General features: G+C 38.0%; 3 protein-coding genes across 4 annotated transcripts; 1 reads left to right on the top strand and 2 right to left on the bottom strand.

The window, feature by feature from the left end:
• Positions 1-69: 69 nt before the first annotated feature.
• Positions 70-3,174, bottom strand: LOC140798166 (E2F transcription factor-like E2FF). The gene is made up of 10 exons (XM_073151931.1): positions 3,039-3,174; positions 2,832-2,952; positions 2,679-2,756; positions 2,539-2,592; positions 2,324-2,444; positions 2,116-2,186; positions 1,959-2,031; positions 1,809-1,882; positions 1,309-1,705; positions 70-511 (listed from the first exon to the last, which is right to left on the bottom strand). Exons 1-10 carry the CDS (start codon positions 3,128-3,130, stop codon positions 390-392), a joined length of 1,203 nt encoding a protein of 400 aa, XP_073008032.1. The 5' UTR covers positions 3,131-3,174; the 3' UTR covers positions 70-389.
• A 325-nt stretch (positions 3,175-3,499) lies between these two features.
• Positions 3,500-8,399, top strand: LOC140794211 (uncharacterized). The gene is made up of 7 exons (XM_073146134.1): positions 3,500-3,971; positions 4,578-4,718; positions 4,805-5,170; positions 5,450-5,692; positions 5,998-6,090; positions 7,278-7,478; positions 8,021-8,399. The coding sequence occupies exons 1-7, from the start codon at positions 3,636-3,638 to the stop codon at positions 8,231-8,233; spliced, it is 1,593 nt and encodes a 530-aa protein (XP_073002235.1). The 5' UTR covers positions 3,500-3,635; the 3' UTR covers positions 8,234-8,399.
• A 452-nt stretch (positions 8,400-8,851) lies between these two features.
• Positions 8,852-17,253, bottom strand: LOC140794196 (uncharacterized). Of its 2 annotated transcripts, none has more exons than XM_073146123.1 (5): positions 17,062-17,253; positions 16,759-16,935; positions 9,969-11,034; positions 9,516-9,889; positions 8,852-9,292 (listed from the first exon to the last, which is right to left on the bottom strand). In XM_073146123.1, the coding sequence occupies exons 1-5, from the start codon at positions 17,074-17,076 to the stop codon at positions 9,263-9,265; spliced, it is 1,662 nt and encodes a 553-aa protein (XP_073002224.1). In that variant the 5' UTR covers positions 17,077-17,253; the 3' UTR covers positions 8,852-9,262. The 2 variants fall into 2 exon arrangements, with proteins under 2 accessions (XP_073002224.1, XP_073002215.1); XM_073146114.1 differs by having other exon boundaries at positions 16,756-16,935; positions 17,062-17,186.
• Between the last annotated feature and the right edge of the window lie 1,081 nt (positions 17,254-18,334).

The following is an 18,334-nucleotide window of genomic DNA, read 5'->3' as shown; positions in this document are numbered from 1 at the left end:
TTCATCCTTTCCATGTCCCTCTCCCTTGTTCGATCTTACTCATCAAATGGCATTCATAGACAAAGTTCAAAGAAAGGGTGGGGTACACTGGATTAACAATGATAAGGTAATTACAGTATCATCTGTTATACTTCTCACTGAGCAATGGTAGCTTATCTCCTATTTTTCCATTGTTCAATTTATTTCCACTATAAAATTTTCTGAGGCTTCAATCAGTTGTGCTATGCCAAGAAGCAGATAGATAATGAATTGTGTCATTTGTACAATCTCCTCTTGAATGAACACTAGGAACAACTAGCAAGCCAGAAGTAATCCTGTGGAAATTCTTTTACAAAGAACTGTGCTATATATGTACCGATTTTTGGAGACAAGGTGAAGAGAAGGTTGCTCTACAAAAGTTCGTTGATGACAGACTTGGTGAAAGGCAGTTGCACTGCGCTGCTTCCTTGAGCAATATCAAGGTACCAAGACTTCCATGCCTCCAGGTAATGAGCAAAAAGCTCACTCAGTGCTGCATAAGAGAAGGTGACAAATTATTAGGCAAATGTGACTTCCAAATCAAGTTTTCAAGTTCATTGGAGTTGCCATATATATATATATATATATATAGAGAGAGAGAGAGAGAGAGAGAGAGAGCAAAGAAAGGTTATCAGTCAACGAGGGATTTGTATGAGCATGAGTTACTTATAATTGGCATATGATTTCAAACAACCTATCTTCTCCTATTTAGAATCACTGCGAAAGGTTTAAGTGGAAAATAGGATAGAAAGGTAAAGCTCTTATGTGAATATAGGTGCAAAACAACTGCAAAGCTGAGGCATGCCTTTGTACCTTTTATACTTCAGCTACTCAGCATAAAAATGTTTCAAATAAATAGATGTTCACATCATTTCTTTGAATTTAAATTTCAAGATGAAAAGAGAATTCCTAGCTAAACTTGAGCTCCAAAATTAATTGGTTAGGACGATAAAAGGGATAACTACTTATTTAAAGAGTGGATTGCAAAGCATAGCGGAACATTAACAGATCAGAGATATTCTTAACAACTCCAAATGTATTAACACCATAGATAAGGATGAGCAGCTTCAAACAATGGATTGCAAAGCATAGCTTAACATTAACAGATCAGAGATAGTTTAATTCGTAACACCTCTAAATATATTAACATCATAGATAAAGAGCAGCTTATTTAATTTTCAAAGATGATCATTGTGTTGGTATTTAATTGAATAAACTAGTCAGAAACATGTCACACTCTATGATATTGACCAGAAATTAAAGCCAGGATCAAGGGACTCTTAATCTAACCTTCGTTGTGATACTGGGAGCAGACCGGGGAGGCAAAGTTGACACATTCCTGATCTCTTTCTCCAAGTTTATGCCCATCATTACCTCCTTTTGTTCTCCCAACTGGCTGAAATGGCCCAAAAACGTAACACTCCTTGGAGCACTTTAATTGCTTCACTTCTGTCAGTTTACATGGTTTAAAATCGTCACACCTCTGCACCTTGTTAGCTTTATTGTCCACTGAGGAATTTAATCTTCCACTTTTCAAATCCACATTGGTGATCTCTGTCCCAAAAGCTCTTTTTGTTGGCTGTTTTCTACTTTGCAATGTAGTGACTGTCGCATCATTATCTACCATCGGCTTCCCTTTGGTGCCCAGCCATCTAAATGCTGGTTTCCTTGTATCTGATTGCTGTATCTGCAAATTCCAATGAGCCAAATTACCAGAATAGTAAATACTACATACTGATGTAGATAACTAATCTTCATTCTTGCTGCATATAAGATAGATGAAATCTTACTTTCTCAATGAGATTCAAGGAAGACAATACATTTGCTATGTCATATAAGCGCCGGACTTTAGCTGCATTGTTATCTTGAAAAGATAAAAATAAGCTCAGTTAATGATATATAGAAAGAAGGACATAGAAGGTGATGGAAAGGGACACTACTTCTCATATTAGTTGTCTCATCACTATCCCTAAGTATCATCTTTGCAGCCTCATCAAGTGAAATTGTCCTACTCTGGTGGAAGTATAACACAATAATCAATAACCCCATGACAAAGAACCAAGACAATCCAAAACGTTGTGGCCAAGGTAAGCTTACATCTGATGCAAGGAAGAGTTTAACAAAGTCCTGGGTCAGTTGGCCAAGTGAGTTCTTCTTCTGGTATCTAACTGCCGTTCAAGATGCAGAATTAGATCGTAACTGGAGGCCAGAGCAATAACAAAGAAGCATTTCTTGCTTTTACTAGTGGAATTGAATGCAAATACATTCAATAAGAATTTAGAAATAGTGAAATAAGTATACGTACCATATGTTTCCCAGATAAAGATATTGCTCGATGAACAAGCATTAACAAATCGGCTCAACTTTTCAGTTTCAAAATCTTCACTCTCATCTACTGACGTCTCCTCTTCTTCGTCATCAGAAACCTAAGAGAGTTGTATAATAACCACAATTACCGTAAGAATTTTTGTTCTTCTTTTGTTTTTAAGAAAAAGATAGAGTAGATAAATCTTGACCTACTTTGATAGATGGATCTTCTGTATAAGAACCAGAAATCTTTCGTAATGCCTCCTCCTGATCCAGATGAAGTTAAAAATTAGGTCAAGGAAATTTGAACTCTTATTAGGGTAAGATATCTACAAGATCCATAATTCACAAACCTTAAGTTCTTCTAAGGCCTTTGGGATCCCAGAAACCCCGATCCAAGAGTACTTTTTCCTACCCTTCCTCGCTAGTATCTAACAAGATTCATATCCAACGCATCTTATATTGAGAAAAAGGAAATAAATTATACCAAGAAATCAAGAACTCACCCCAACGCTCTCGAGAACGTTGACAATATCGTACATCCGCCGCCTCTCGACGCCCAATCGCGCCGCCGCATCGTCCAGGTTCACAGAGTCCGCGTCATCGTTATTGTATAAGCTCACGAAACTACGAGATCGCACCGAAAAATTCAGAAAAAATTCCAAAAAATCAACAGAAAAGGGCAACCCGGATCGCGTCAAGAGCAATATTACTTTGAGCACAAGAGGCCTAATGACTTCTCCTTCCTGCTGTAGCCGCGAAGACGAGGCCCCGGTTGCGAGAAGGAAAGAGGAGGAGAAGACATCTTTCTTAGAGAAATTAAGAGTAATTACTAATACTAATGCTGCTAGATTTTTTTGGTGCTTTTTGGGTGAGAAATAGAGGAGCGAATGGTGACCGTTAAAAATCTGAGATGATCGCATTGGAGGCGTTTATTTTGGCGGGTAAACGAGTTGGAATATTTTCGAAATAAATTTTTGCGCCTTTGTCGGATTTTCTTTAGCTCGTCTTTGGCGCATATTTATTATAATTTTGTGGAATAGCCCAAATTTTCTACGTATATATATATATATATATATATATATATATATATATATATTGTTTAATAAATGTTTTGATGGTCTAAAGCCTCGTTTATTCATCTACGAGACTACGACCACTTGCGGTTGCGGTTGCGGATCCATCTACGACCCGATCCAATCCGCCTACGGCTACCAACCAAACAAACGCGAGGGAGAGAAGGTAGAGGACGCAGGGAAGTAGAGAGAAAGAGACCAAGAAATCACGAGATCAGCTATCCTCTCCCGGCCATGGCCTCCTCCTCTCCCGGCCATGCCCTCCTCTACCTTCGGCTTTTCTTCTTCCTCCTAGGGTTAGGGTGCCATTGGGACTCGACGGCCGCGGCCTTCAAGGTCCCTTTCCGGGCGAAGGACGTGCTCCCAATCCTTCCCCGCCAGATCTCTTGGCCGGTCATGAACAATCTTCACAGCGCCGTCGATCTACTCCCGTTGTTCGTCGGCTCCGTGGGCGCCGGCGGTGGATCCGTTTCCTGGAAGGGCGCCTGCTTCGCCAATAACGAGGGTAGGCTCGAGTTCACCGAGAGCGATCAGGGGAGCAAGCTCGGAGGAGGAGTTCTTCGTCTCAAGGTAGATGTTAACACTTTAGAGCTAGTTAACAAAATCTTTTTACTTGCCAAAGAGAAGAACACTGTTGAGCTAGTTGGTAATTTCCAGACATAAAAGAATGTAGCGATGAAGATATTGACATTTAGTTTATTCCATCATCGCATGGTAAACATTGGAATCCCATGTTATTAATGATTCATTAATGTCGTACACGATAGTTTATTTATGGTATCTATCATAGATGTGTAGCCATTGTAGGCTTACATGCATCATCAGTAATTCATGGCACTTTTTTATCATGTAAAAACTTTTGCCTGTTTCTAGCATTCCTTATAAGTTCTTCATGATATGTCCAAACTCCGAATGAATGAGACGGTCATATTCAACATTCGTTAAGTACTTCCATTTTCTCTTCGGCTTTAAGTTTTGAAGAAGTCATATGTTACAAATGAATCTTTTGCATGTAATATATTCTAAATTATATCATTCGGATTGCTTACGAGCTTGTTACTGGTACTGTGCTCGTTTGTTGATTGGAAGGTGATTATTTTTTTTTCAGATTTTTTTTCCCTTCTTGAAATTTCATACTTCAAAATTCCCGCTCTTATCATATTATTTTATCTTCAGACTGCTGCAGCTCACAGCTGGACATGTATGGATCTTTATGTGTTTGCAACACCATACAGAATCACATGGGACTACTACTTCTCTGCCCAAGAACACACATTAGATATAAAGTCATGGGAGGAACCAGCAGAAATTGAATATGTCTGTACTGATTCCTAGTTCACAAATCCTGCATCAGTTCAGAAAATTTATTTCCACGTTGTTGACTTTTTCCATTGTATGATCAGGTAAAACAACATGGTGTTTCTGTTTTTCTTATGCCATCTGGGATGCTTGGAACTTTGCTTTCTTTACTTGATGTTTTACCTTTATTCTCAAACACTATATGGGGTCAGAATGCCAACTTAGCCTTTTTAGAAAATCATATGGGAGCTTCATTCAGGAGACTTTCTGAGCCTTGGCGTGCAAATATTAGAGCAGAGGACGTCCACTCAGGTGATTTTTTAGCAGTTTCAAAGATTCGTGGCCGTTGGGGTGGATTTGAGACTTTAGAGAAATGGGTTACTGGTGCATTTGCGGGTCATACAGCAGTTTGCTTAAAGGATGAGATGGGGAATCTCTGGGTTGGAGAATCAGGCCATGAAAATGAAAAGGTACTTCCAAGATTCATGTGACTTGATTGGGATAGTAAAAAAATACCTAGTTCTTGTTAACCTTGCAAAAAATCCTTAGGAATCATTCTTGCATCCATATCTTTCATCTCTTCTCTTGATGTGATCGTTTTGTTGCATTATATATGCATATCAGTTTGAGTATGAATAGGATTATTGACAAATTATAACATAACATTGGTTTTGCAATGCATCACTTGATAAGGTTACTTGTACAATTCAATATTGCTTCCGGTATTAACTATTTTATAATTTTGGCAGGGAGAGGAAATTATAGTGGTAATTCCATGGAGTGAATGGTGGGATTTGGCTCTAGAAGATGACTCCAATCCTCATATAGCTCTGCTGCCATTACATCCTGACTTACGTGCCAAGTTTAATGCTAGTGCTGCGTGGGCTTATGCTCGGAGCATGTCTGGAAAGCCCTATGGCTATCATAACATGGTATTTAGCTGGATTGACACAATAGCTGACAATTATCCACCACCTCTTGATGCTAATTTGGTACTTACCTTGGCATACTCAAAATTTAAGTTCCTTAGTATATTATACCTGTTCTGCATTACCCTTTTAGTTGATTTAGACTATTTCTGTCTGTAACTAAGGTTAACTTGTGGTATTGCTTTACTTCTATCTTATGCATTCATAGGAAGTTGACCTGTTCATATATCTTGCGAGAAAATATTGTGAGTAGATGCCATTTTGTAGATAGATCATGGTTTTGTTATATTTGTCGAAAATAAAATCAGATTTGGTTCTATTTATAATTTTATATCACTTCCGCTCATGTTTACTTAATTACTTTGCAGATAATGTCTGTTATGTCTATGTGGACTAGGATGCAACCCATTTATGCAGCTAACATGTGGAATGAAGCCCTTAACAAAAGGCTTGGAACCGAGGTATGTTGTTACTGCTATAACTAATCCTTCTTGATTGTGGATTCGATCATGGTAGGTCTCAGAAGTCAGAAGTTCTATTACTATATTGCTGCTCAGTCACTTCAATTCACTATGATTATATGCTCTATTGGACTAAATTGCAGCATCAAAGCTTTGGGTGCTCTTGTTTTGTTGATTTACTGTAGGAGATTTGGCATGGAACTTAAGTTCTGTTGGTTTACGATAGGAGATTTGGCATGCTCCATTTTTTGTCTAATTGAGCTTTGTTTTACATTTACTTATTTCTGAGAATATTGGAACAAAATAGACTTCAAAAGCATCACATAACTCCTGTTCTTCTTGATTATCCTATACATTCTCATTGCCTTGACAGCATTTTATGGTCTTCTTACAGTCTTTTATGGCTTATATCCTGTCCCATGTTTTATGCTCAACAGTACTGTTGTCATTATTGGATGATGCCAATGCAAGAAGACACATAAAACATGGTAGAAATAATCCATAGTGGTTCCCTAAGCAGGCTATGGATGACTACTGATAGTAAAGTACCAATATATGACATCGACATTTTCCAAAATCAATTTATACTTTGATAAAGAAATGAGACTTGACGCATTTCCTTGTTTCACATTAACTTCGACATCTGTATGACAGGTGATTATGTTGTTTAAATATATATGTAAAACATCAAGATCTAATTTAAAGAAGTGAAAATGGAAGTTATACAATATACTAAAGCTTGTCATACTAAGAGTTCATGTGCCAGAAATCAAGCAGAGGGAGAAAGTTAGGCATGCTTGAAGTGAATATGTTGTCTTGGAGTTTTTGAATTCAAAATCACCTGCAGTTTTTATTTTGTTGAAATAATTTTGAATTTCAACTCGGTTATAGTCTATATTATATTAAATTCATCTGCTAATAGCTGTTGAGTTGAATTTGAAGATGTATGGATGTGAAGATTGCTATTGGTAGTAGAAAATGGCCACCAAGGTTTCATGCGTCATCCCACTTTTAGATAATCATGACATTCATCTGGAAACTGTTCGTGAATTAGAAGTGATTGCATGAACTTTAGAATGTCCTGTATCCACTAGTTGATTGTATGTCTTGTCTGGTCAATGATATGATATTCTTTTATCTCTCTAGACTCTAGATGGAAATAAGGTTATGGTAATGCTTTTTGTCAGGATCTGGACCTGCATGGGATCATTGCTGAGACTGAAAAAAGCGGTATGACTTTTGATCAGTTGCTCACAATTCCTGAAAAAGATGAATGGGTGTATAGTGATGGTAAATCAACAACTTGTGTTGCGTTTGTTCTTGAAATGTACAAAGAAGCTGGAATATTTGATCCATTCTCTGATTCCATTCAGGTTACTGAATTCACTGTAAGTACAAGTTTCCAGTGAAGCTCTCTTAGTTGATACCTGAACTTACTTTTATTCTGTAAATATTTTCTTATTTTGTCATACAGACTGTCATCATATTAGAATAGTTTACATGTCATCATTAAGTTTCTTCTGGCCACCAAACTATTGGATCTGTGTCATGTTGGTGCAAAAGTTCTTTTTGCAGTACTTGTCTTAGCTAGCTGGCTAGCTCTTACAGGTCCTTTTTCAGCAGTCAGTTGCATCTATCATCAACAGCTTCTATGTCACCATAATCTACTCTATGCACTTCCAAAATCTCCATTTCTTCTGTTACCTCTCACATTGTGGATTTCCTTAGTTGTACGTGTTTTATATACCATCTGTAAAGGATCAAATCACAGTTCTCTTCCTCGTCTTAGATGTTCTCTTTTTGTCTTTAATCATCATCCACTCAGTTAAATCATGCTGATGTTTTTATATCCATTTGAAATATGTCTATATTTTCTCTAGCCTATTTGTTTACTTGACCTTAACGCTATATATTGATTCTCTTTTAATAGATTCGGGATGCTTATATGCTCAAGATTTTTGAGAATAATCAAACACGATTACCAAACTGGTGTAATTCAGAGGACGGTAAGCTTCCCTTCTGTCAGATACTTGGCGAGTATCAAATGGAGTTGCCAGAGTACAACACCGTAGAGCCTTATGCAAACATGAACGAAAACTGCCCCTCCCTGCCACCAACCTACAAGAGACCAGTGCGTTGTTGACCATTAATTTGGGAAGGTTGGTGTTGTCAAGGAACTATGCATCTCTTTTATCTTCTTCAATTTAATGTAAAAATTATTCATCATGTTACTTTTATCACCCCCCGTAGCCATTGTCCCAAACAATATTATTCCTCAAAGGAATAAAGACTGGAAATGATTTGCAGAAGTCTCTTGTCTCTCTGAATTAAACGATGCCTTGTGTCCTGAGGGGAATTTGCAGTATGTATATATCCTTTTGGGCAGCAAAGGATGGACATTGACAGAAATAAATCTGATCTTTTTTCTGTCCAGTCTTGAGCAGTAAAGTGGAATAATATTACCAAGCATGATTTGAAAGTCAGAATGACTTTCTCGAAGGAATAGTCCGTTCGTTCTGCATTCCGAACTGTGTTGCATTAAACAAGAAATTGAGACAAACTATATCAACGACTAGGCCTTTAGTCCCAACTATCACTTTTATCCTGACTATTTGGCTGACTTTCTACAAACAGAGCTTCTTCAAAATTTAGCACCAATGACAGTTTTCTTCTCAGATACATTGTCCTTATGTCAATCACATTAACTAATTTTGCAGAAAATATGCTATATATTGCAATAAATAGAAAGTTGCATCAAATATAATGAGACGCCTACTAGTAATTTCTAATAAATAGTAGTGAAAGATGCACATCATATGATAGGACGCATCAGAAACATGGAAGCCAATAAACATAGAAAAGGAAAATTTAAACAAATACTCAAATAGTAACTCCATGATTCAATAAAAACTTCAGCTAACACGTCTGCAGGTCTTTTCCTTCTTTCGGTGACCTATAAATAGCTCTGGTGATTGATATCCAAGTGCACATTGTTAATTTCTGCACTAAGGTACAAGTAAGCGACCCTGGGTTACCCGGTCTATCCGGCAGATCTTCTAACTGGACCGAGTGACGCTTGTCATAATTTAAGCAGCTGCCAGACAACAAATTGCCTTCTTTCGATGGTTTCTCCTAAATGTTCTCGTTGAACTGGTAGATACTATCACATCTACTACCACCTCTTTGCAGATAAGGAAATGAGCTGCATGGAAGAAAACAACTTTAGTCAGGGATTAATAGGTCAACACAATTAGGAATAATCTCATAGTAGTTTGTTAAGAATGTATCAACTACAAGTTTGTAAGAATCCTATTTTTATTGTTTATTGGGACAATCAGGCCCATATCATATATAGATATCTGTTACAAGATGAAGCTAAAATGTTTTCGTCCCTTTTTTGAACGACTTGACAAATCTTCACCTACCTGGCGAGCAACCTGCACCAGCCGCCTATTGCTTCGAGGCGAATCTGTTGTCAAGCTTGCTTTTTGTGACTTCACTTGGGAGTTTGGTTTATCGGCTGACCTCTTTGAATTGCTCTTTTTGTCGGGGACGATGGTTCCAATGTTGTTTTCTGGAGATTCCCTTTTCCGCTTCCTTCGGAATGTATATTTAAGAAATCTGACAGTTTCAGCTTGACCAGAAGTTCCACTAGATTCAATAGTATTTTCCTCTTTTATTTCAGAGTCATTCAATGGAACATCAGCTTTATCAGAATCCACTTTGTGGATGGAAACATCTTCTTCTGCTAGACTATTTGGCGACTTCTGCTCCGAGTCCTCCATTGGCAGTAAATCATCTGCATTATTTTCTACTATTTCAGTCAAATTAAACAATTAATAAGGTAAATTGTATTTAACAACAATAAGTTGCCATACCTCCATTTTCAACACTGTCAATGATTGACTCAACATTTCTGATAGCTTTGTCCTCTGTATCCATCTGATTTTTCTTTGCAAGACTAAGCCTGGTTACTCTTCCTCTAGAACATTGCATAATCGCAGCATTACTCTTTTTGGAAGGCATATCTCGACAATTTTCTGAGCTTCCAGAAGTTATACTGCAATCAGGCAAGATCTTTTCATTGATCGCCCTCAAGAGTGTTTCACCAGATTCAGCAATATTCTCTCCAATGGTTATCTTAGAGAAATTGATACCAGATGCTTTCTGATCAGATTGTCCTTTGTCATGACAAGTAGCAAACTTGGAATTTTTCCCGTGATTAGATCTTGTTCTAAGTTTCCTTGGAGAAACCCGGCGAAAAAATTTTACTTGGCCATCACCACAGTCATTACTTTCTTGCTCCAAGTCTTTTGTCTTGATCGGCCTTTTGGTTTGAATTTCCTCTTCAGCTGTGGAATCAGCAGCACATGGTTCTTGATCAGTCTCATTCTTCCCATCGAGCAACTGACTCTTTAAGTCTGTAAACTGGTCATCACTTTGCCCCGGAGGCAATTTGGCAGTCAGAAGATTCTGTTCAAATGCTCGAATACGCTGTGTGCAGCCATTGCGATAAAGCTCAGCTTCTTTGCTTCTCATTATGATGGATGCTAGATCAGGATTAGTACATGCATTCTCCAAAGGAATGTCCTTCACAGATCCAATTTCTTTAGACTGTTCAGTGAAGCAGCAGTGATTGTCTGCAACCCTCTGATTCACTGTAGGGCTTGTAACCTCAGGAGCAGATGCATATTCAGGTCCAACGGAAAAGCAAGGCCTGGAATCAGCACTAATGTTGTTCTCTTCATACTCCTTATCAGAAGTGGCAGTCTGCTCTTCAATTAATTCCTCAGCTAGATTTTTCCTCCTTTGCTCCAGTTTAGTATTTGCTATATTCAACTCCATCCTGAGAGAACTTATAGTATCCTCTGCTCTAAGTAGCTGAACTTCGAGTTCCTGAATCCTTCTAACGTGACCCAGAGATTGGATTCCTGCCTCTCTAACCTGTACAGAAGCAAAGCAGCAGCGTGATTTTCAATCCTTCACAGTTCACAACTTATTGCCAAGAAAAAGAAACGGTTTCATAGGAGATTAGGGGTTTAGCATAAAATTGGGTCGCCAATGCAAAGAGTTGAGTGTGGGTTAGTAAATATTTGAACAGAAAAGAAGGTACATTTACTTCAAGCTGCTTGTGTGAAGATGAGTGTGCATCTCCATCGTGGCTTGGTACTATCGGAACATGTTTTTATCCATGAATAAATTTCAAGGTTTTCAGAAATCGTGTATCATCATCTGATGTGGCCATTATGTTAAAGGGCCATAGAAACAAATCCGTTACAATTACATAGCTCATAAAAGTGATGCTTTCCTTTAAAAGAGTACTAGGCATGCTCCAAACAAAAGTCAAGTCATAGTAAATAAAGTATGACAGATGTTATGTGCATAGATGCATGTCTGTGTTTTGTTATTTCCAAAGAATACTCCATTGTACAAAGTTCAAAACTCCAAAGAGAAAAAAACTTAGCAGGATAGGTGAGGTGAGGCAATTATCCTACCAAAAAGAACTGTCTGAAATGTCAAGTCCTTGAGTACCAATATAAGATTTGTGTAGCATCCATCAAGGTTTGAGTTGTGTGAATACATACATGGTGTGATTTAATGCTAGTCCATGTAAAGTAATAAGTGTTTTAGGAAATCTTGGTGTGCACATTAAATTTTGCACGCATAGCATGTGTTTAGGCATGCAATTATGAGTGTTATAGGAAAATTTTGTGTAGAAGACACATTGGTGGTACCAGCCTAGAGCCATAAATTATCACCTGCCAATCACAGTTCGTGAATCATCAATCTCATGCAAAAGAAAAGGGGCAAAATAGTGACTTCACACTATAAAAGGTAAAAAAAAAACTAAACCAGCACCAATAAGAGCTCAACCAAATGAAATCCATTTTAGACGAGAAAACATGCAATCAACTTATCAGGATGTAATTATCTGGAAAATATTAAATACTCCTTGCACTATAATACTTGTATTATCAGCAGATAAATACCAATGTTTCACAAATTAACCAAGACTCTTGGTTCAATCTATCATGACCGATAATTAGAGGTGATCAAATGGTCCGGCCCGTCCAAACCTGACCCCAATCCACCCAAAAAGAACCGGGCTTAAGCCCAACCCAAGCCTCACTTAGGCCCGCTCTGGCCCTAGCCCAATTTAGTAACAGGCGATATGGGTCAAACCTTTGCCTGCTCGGCCCAACCGGAAAGCTCTACTTGACTAGCCCACCCATAGTTCAGCACATCAATCCTGCACATGGCCTATGGAGAAATTATGTCTTCCATCTTGGATTCTTGTCCACTTGACCAATCTAATAAACCCACCCCAGTAATCAGACTAGTAGGCAGTCTTCCCTATGCTGCCTCCCCAAGTAGCAACTGGACAATAAAATTGTGTAATTTACCATAAAATAATGCAAAGTGATCTAATGTTGACAGTGATCAAGAGTTGTTTATCTTGTCGGCATGACTAATTTGACTTGTCTAACGTTCAATTCATGGAGTGCAGCATGCTAAAGGGAAACTCCATTAGAGACAATAGATGAAACAATGTAAACAAGAGCCTAGGTGGGAAATGTTCAAATCAATGACAGCTATTAGCTATTTCTAGTTTATAGCTCACAATAGATTGGGGATAAGCGGGCCATGCTGACCCACCTTCGCCTCCAAAGGCCCGAGCTGCTACACCCGACTCACTATGCTCGATATTTTACGAGCTAATGGGCAGTAACAGGCTGAAATATTTCAGTCCGACCTGAGTGACTAGTGGGCGGGTTGGCGACCATAGGCATAACTCGGTCCGGCCCAGCTGATGATCACCTCTAGCTAATATTCACTTGCTTTACGAAGTCTACTAGATATTACCAATTTAAAAGTTCCCATGGACAATCTAAATGTAGGGGGTTATCAAATTATCAACAGCATGATACTCTGTTCTAGCTGTTAAATTTTAAACTACTTTGTTTCTTGATTGTCCAAACGAACTATGCAGTAGCTATGACAGTAAGGACAAGTAACATAACAAAGGTAGTATTCTGAGAAGCAAATACTAGGGAGTAAGAAAGAATGCACATTGATTACTTCCTCAACAATATAATAAAACCTGAAGATATGATGTTTAGTAGTAGGAAAATCATATACCAAACATGAAGTCATGAACAAAGGATGTATGCTATATTATACAGAAAAATGGTGGAAAGAAATACTGGTCGGGCTCAGCAGAAACCATGAGGAGCATCCAGAAAAAGAATTTGGTCCAAAAACTTAATCGTCACTTCTATTACTAAGAGAAGATGTATGATACTTCAAGAGTAGTAGTTACTATCTGCTAAGACACTTGAAAGTAAAAATCAGATCTCAAGAGTCAAGACTATAGTAGACAAGATGGGATAAAAGGTACATTAAGGTTATTTCTTGCAAATAGTCCCTTCTCTTTTGCAAAAGTAGAACCCCGTTACAAAACTAATGGAAAAGGCTCACTTTATCAACATAGACCATTCAAAAAATATATTAAAAAAATCCTAATATAACTCCAAAGAAGAATCCTCCAAATTAAGAATTGTTAGGACAGTTCTCATCGAATATGATTTGACTTACTTATAAACTGAGCTGCCAATTAATATGAGCATTGTTCAGCAAGAGCATTTATATTAATAGAAGCATTTTAGGCAATGTAAATCCTCTAAAGTGATATAATGATATTTTGTGGAGATTTCCACAATGAAAATAATTGAGCAAATTCAGTCCTCATAAAAAGTTACTCAATGATAATGGAAATCTGAAGAGGTAGCCTCACTCATCAGAATTACAGTTAGAAAAGTAAATTACTTTTAAAGAGGCAGCACTGAAGGTCCCAATATACAAAATTACAAATGTGCTTTCTATACAAAAAATGTCTCAGCCAAGCATCATTCTTAGAGTGAAGTATCAGAATTGTGGTTTAGAAGGATATTGGACATGAATTAAAGATTTGAAGATTAGAAACTTCTTTTCTTAAATGGATTATCTTATCCTAACACAAATGATACTTCGTAAAAATTGTAAAGTTGACCTGACCAACCTACCCAATCACCCTACACTCCTATGGGATTTACCTGACCAGCTTACTCTGACCAGAAAAATATACCAAGGAGCACCTAGCAATTGCTTTATTCCTTAGAGATGTAGAGGGGACGAAGAAGAAGCTGACTTAAATGCTTGCTTACAACTACTGGTACTAATTATCTTGCCACATTATAAATATAATCATACATGCTATTTGAAGGTCTAAAGAGTTTCCAAACATTGATTGAGCAAATCTGATTCTATATTTGTTCTCAACCTGGTCTATCCTCTATATTTGATACATGAAGACTGTACATATCACAAACACACTCAAAGCACAACAAAAATGAATTTGGAGCCATCCAAAGTTTCTATTAACTTTGAAGACGAGTAGATAAATTATTCAGAATAGGTTCTCCTTGATGAGGCTTGACTATACAGTTTGAAAATACAAATGGAAGCTGCCATATGGATATGTTAGTACAGGTGAACCTTGTGATATAACTACCTTATCAACTCATCAAATAATAATTTTCTACATCTGAACCTCAAGGTCACTGTGTGTCTAATTCATTTTATCAGGTATATTTTGTGAACAGAAAACTGTACATGAAGTCATGAACTTAAGTACCTAACAGAGATATTGAAGAGAATATTATCTAACCTTGAGAGAACATGTTGAATTCTAACTTCTGAGGAACAATGAGATTACATGAATCTTATTGAACACATATATTTTAAATCCTATGTCAAAAGATTCAAAATGTCTATTCTTGTTGCCAATATTGGTATTCATTTATAAAATTCCTGCACTTGTGAATATTCTTGGACTTCCGGTGATGGTACTCGTTTGATTTGCTCTTTTAGAGATTATCTAAATTTTCATGCCAACATGGGTAAATTAGTTGAAATATGATGCATGCTAAAAAAATTCTACAATCCTTTCAAAACTGAGATTCTAAAAGAGGATTCACATACAAAGAATGAAGAGTGTTTGAGTATCATTTTGATGTAACATTTCTGGAGGTCTAGCCACACCTGTTTTCTTTTTTACTTTTAAACTAATAAGCCTCTAATTATAAGTTTCTTTCAAAGGATTTCTTGTAAAAAAAGTGTCGGAAGTTCGAAATAGAGTTGAAACCATAGGTATTTTTAATAATTTTCCTAATTATATTAGTGTAAGAAATATGACATTGAAACTACCTAAAGAAGCTCGTCTTTGCATGATACACTTTGCAACAAGCCAGAGAAAGAAAGCTGAAACAAGGTCCGTAATACACAACCCTAAAGAGTGAGGAAAACAAAATGATCTCCAGACTACTTCAAGCAGCAATAGCCTATGCAAGAAAAGATTAAAAATTGCTTTAGAGGTGTCTTAATTCTTATGTGCAACAGCTCCTCTTTATCAAAATACTCTTAGAAGTACTAAAAGAAAGCTCCCATAGAAGAGTACTTGTCCCCATAAAACCAACATAAAAGGACAAAGCCCAGATGAGTTCAACAAAAGGATTTCAACCATGTTTTACAGTGATAAAAAGTTGCGGAGCTCCAGGTGTGTGTAGGGGACTGGGGGGGGTTGTGCAGAGAGAAAGAGAGTGATTACCAAATAAGTAGTCCATAGATTTCCAGTGTAAGTAATACAGAAGCAACATGATTTTAACATATGGTAGAGTGCAAAAGCACAAAAAGATACAAACATCCAAAAACACATAATAGATGCAAGCATGATTCCCTCTCATATATACACAATTAAATTTACAATAGGAAAAATCACCATGGTCACCACAAGTAAGTATATCATATTTATAAAAACTGGGCCACTAACTAACAGCAAGATCAAATGGCACATACAAAGATCTAAGTAAAAAGACTAAAGCATTAGCTACTATGTTTTACTACTAATTGGGCATCATAGCTGGTAAAAGAAAAAGGAAAAAAAAAATTCTAAAGAGCATCTAGAAGTATCTTAAAGATGCAAATTATGTAGCAGTCGAGCATCTGAAAACAGCAATAAATATTGATCAGATGACAGTAGAAAACTCCAGTAGTACAACTCTACGATCATGAACTATATAACAATATCACATGATACATAGGATAATTACCTATCATACTAAGAAACCTTAATAAGAGATAAAATGTCTACGTAAATAAAGATGAAAGCTTGAAAGCTAATGCTCTAGAAGCTCACAACTATCAAACCACCATAGCTCTTAGGGTTACGAATTGCATTCATAAATAACAAAAAACGAGAGGAGATAAGACTTTAGAATACTTCTGAGCCACAAATCCCTCCTCTCATACATCGACGGATGAATCAATGTTACTGGGGTAGTCCCAATGGGATTTAGTCAAGAAACAAAATGCTTTTCACAAAATTAAAAGCAATCCCCTTTATCAAATCCTCATGTTCTTTACTGCAACCCCATTCATATCAAAATTAAAGAATCCATCCAACTTATCCAACAATTCCAACTATTATCGACCCAGACGAACGGAATCAAGAGATAGAAGAAACCCCTATAGCAAAATCACCACCAAAAGCATTGAACTGAGGGAAACCGACGATCAAAGATAAAGCCAGACGAATCAAAATCTAGGGTTTCCGAGGTCAAATAAGACGACCTTAGAGTCCATGACGGCCTTCACTCGCAGCAGCGTGGCGACGGCCTCCTCCTTCGCGGCGAAGAGGCTCTGCTGGAAACCGAGCGCCTTTCGCTCCGCCGCAAGAATCCGCGCCGCTGACTCCTTCGCCGTGTTGAGTATGATCTCCGCGTACGCCTTCTTGAGCGCCTCCATTTTCTAAACTCACCCCAAAACGAGACCACGCCATTAGAAGAGTAAAGGAACAGAGCCGGGGGTAGAATAAGGAGACGGATAACGGAAGAATAGAGTCGGATAAAGAGGGGGCAATGAGATTATTCTTACCTCGGAATCCCCCATTATTGGAGGGGTTAGGGAAAGGGGAAGAGGGGAGTAAGGGATGGCGGTGGTTGTTGATGGCGGTTGACAGAGGAAGAAAGAAAGAAGAAGGTGGGCGCTGCTGCTGTTGTTGTTGCTGTCCTTTTCTTTTCGGTTTCCTAATTTTCTTTTCTTTTTCTTTTTCGTTTTCGTTTTTTCGTGTGTGTGGAATAGTTCGTTTGGGTCTCACTGATGGTTATCGTGAGGGTTCACTGTGGCCGTTCGATGGTTATTGGGCGGTTCAGATGGGGTTGTTTGAAATGTGAGGGCGGGTGTGGACTGTGATGAGAGAGGAAACGAGACGGATGGTTCGGATTGGATCCGAGCCGCCGCTTGCTTTCGCAGGCGCGGAAACTATAAGTAGGGTGTTAATAGAATCGGGTTTTAGTATCCGAATCCGATTACCATGTATACCTGACAGACCGGATATGGTCTTTATGTGCAGCTGTACGATCCGATTATAACAGATATATGACGAATTTTATCAAAGTTTTGTCTGGCCATCTTCAATAATTTAGTTTTTTGTCTATTTATTATAAAGAAATTTTCTCTTCTTTATTCACATCTTTTATCTAATTCGCATTGCTATCATCGGTGCTGCCTAGGCCGAGTGCTAGTAGCGCGTTCTACTAGGGTTTGGCCTTTTTTCCCTCGTCAAGAGGGTTTTCGCTCGTAACCACCGGCGATGGAGGGGAGGGGATTTTTTCTCCCCTTAGCGGGTGCTACTTCTCTCCTCCGTTTCTCTATTCCTCTCTCTCTCCTCTTTCTTCTATCATTAGCCCATCTTTCTCTCATGTTACCACCCGTGTCACATCTGTTATCTCATCCGCTCTACCGTCGCCCGTCATCGCTACCTAGGTTGAGTGTCGTGGTCCTCGCTCGATCCCGCCTCCATGTCACCACGATTTGAATTAAGGGTCGTGAATCTCGTTGCTCATCGAACCCGTTCTCTACCTGTTCAAACTAGTCATCAGTCCTAGTCTTGACCTGCCTACACCTGACTACCTTCTTCGTTGTGCCTCAACTCGTCTCACCTTGCCTAGCTTCCAAATTTGCTGGTTATTAGGATTTGCCATGCCTCTTCCTATCTTGGGCTACTTTTTATGAGAATAAAATATCTTTATGGATATAATAGGTAGATCCTTGCTCTCTTCTGCTCCCAGCTTATTTTTCTTTCTTCTTCTTTATTTGTTTGTTTTGTTCTTGGATTCACAGGTTTACTCAAAATGAGATCTTCAAG

This window comes from Typha latifolia, chromosome 1 (assembly GCF_019914945.1).
Source record: "Typha latifolia isolate L0001 chromosome 1, TyphaL0001v2, whole genome shotgun sequence".
Classification (NCBI taxonomy): domain Eukaryota; kingdom Viridiplantae; phylum Streptophyta; class Magnoliopsida; order Poales; family Typhaceae; genus Typha; species Typha latifolia.
Note: the sequence above shows the minus strand (reverse complement) of the source record. Positions and strands in the feature narration are given on the sequence as shown.

What these genes read in the sequence shown, in the direction of transcription:
- LOC140798166 (XM_073151931.1), bottom strand. Translation starts at nt 3,130, where the DNA reads ATGTCTTCTCCTCCTCTTTCCTTCTCGCAACCGGGGCCTCGTCTTCGC. An exon ending in TGAGACAACTAATATGAGAA is followed by an intron (nt 1,883 to 1,958) that starts GTAGTGTCCCTT and finishes TATCTTTTCAAG; the next exon opens with ATAACAATGCAGCTAAAGTC. An exon ending in CCTTGAATCTCATTGAGAAA is followed by an intron (nt 1,706 to 1,808) that starts GTAAGATTTCAT and finishes TGGAATTTGCAG; the next exon opens with ATACAGCAATCAGATACAAG.
- LOC140794211 (XM_073146134.1), top strand. Translation starts at nt 3,636, where the DNA reads ATGGCCTCCTCCTCTCCCGGCCATGCCCTCCTCTACCTTCGGCTTTTC. An exon ending in CACCTCTTGATGCTAATTTG is followed by an intron (nt 5,693 to 5,997) that starts GTACTTACCTTG and finishes ATTACTTTGCAG; the next exon opens with ATAATGTCTGTTATGTCTAT. An exon ending in ACAAAAGGCTTGGAACCGAG is followed by an intron (nt 6,091 to 7,277) that starts GTATGTTGTTAC and finishes GCTTTTTGTCAG; the next exon opens with GATCTGGACCTGCATGGGAT.
- LOC140794196 (XM_073146114.1), bottom strand. An exon ending in CCGTCATGGACTCTAAGGTC is followed by an intron (nt 11,035 to 16,755) that starts GTCTTATTTGAC and finishes GCTTCTGTACAG; the next exon opens with GTTAGAGAGGCAGGAATCCA. An exon ending in TGACAGTGTTGAAAATGGAG is followed by an intron (nt 9,890 to 9,968) that starts GTATGGCAACTT and finishes AAAATAATGCAG; the next exon opens with ATGATTTACTGCCAATGGAG.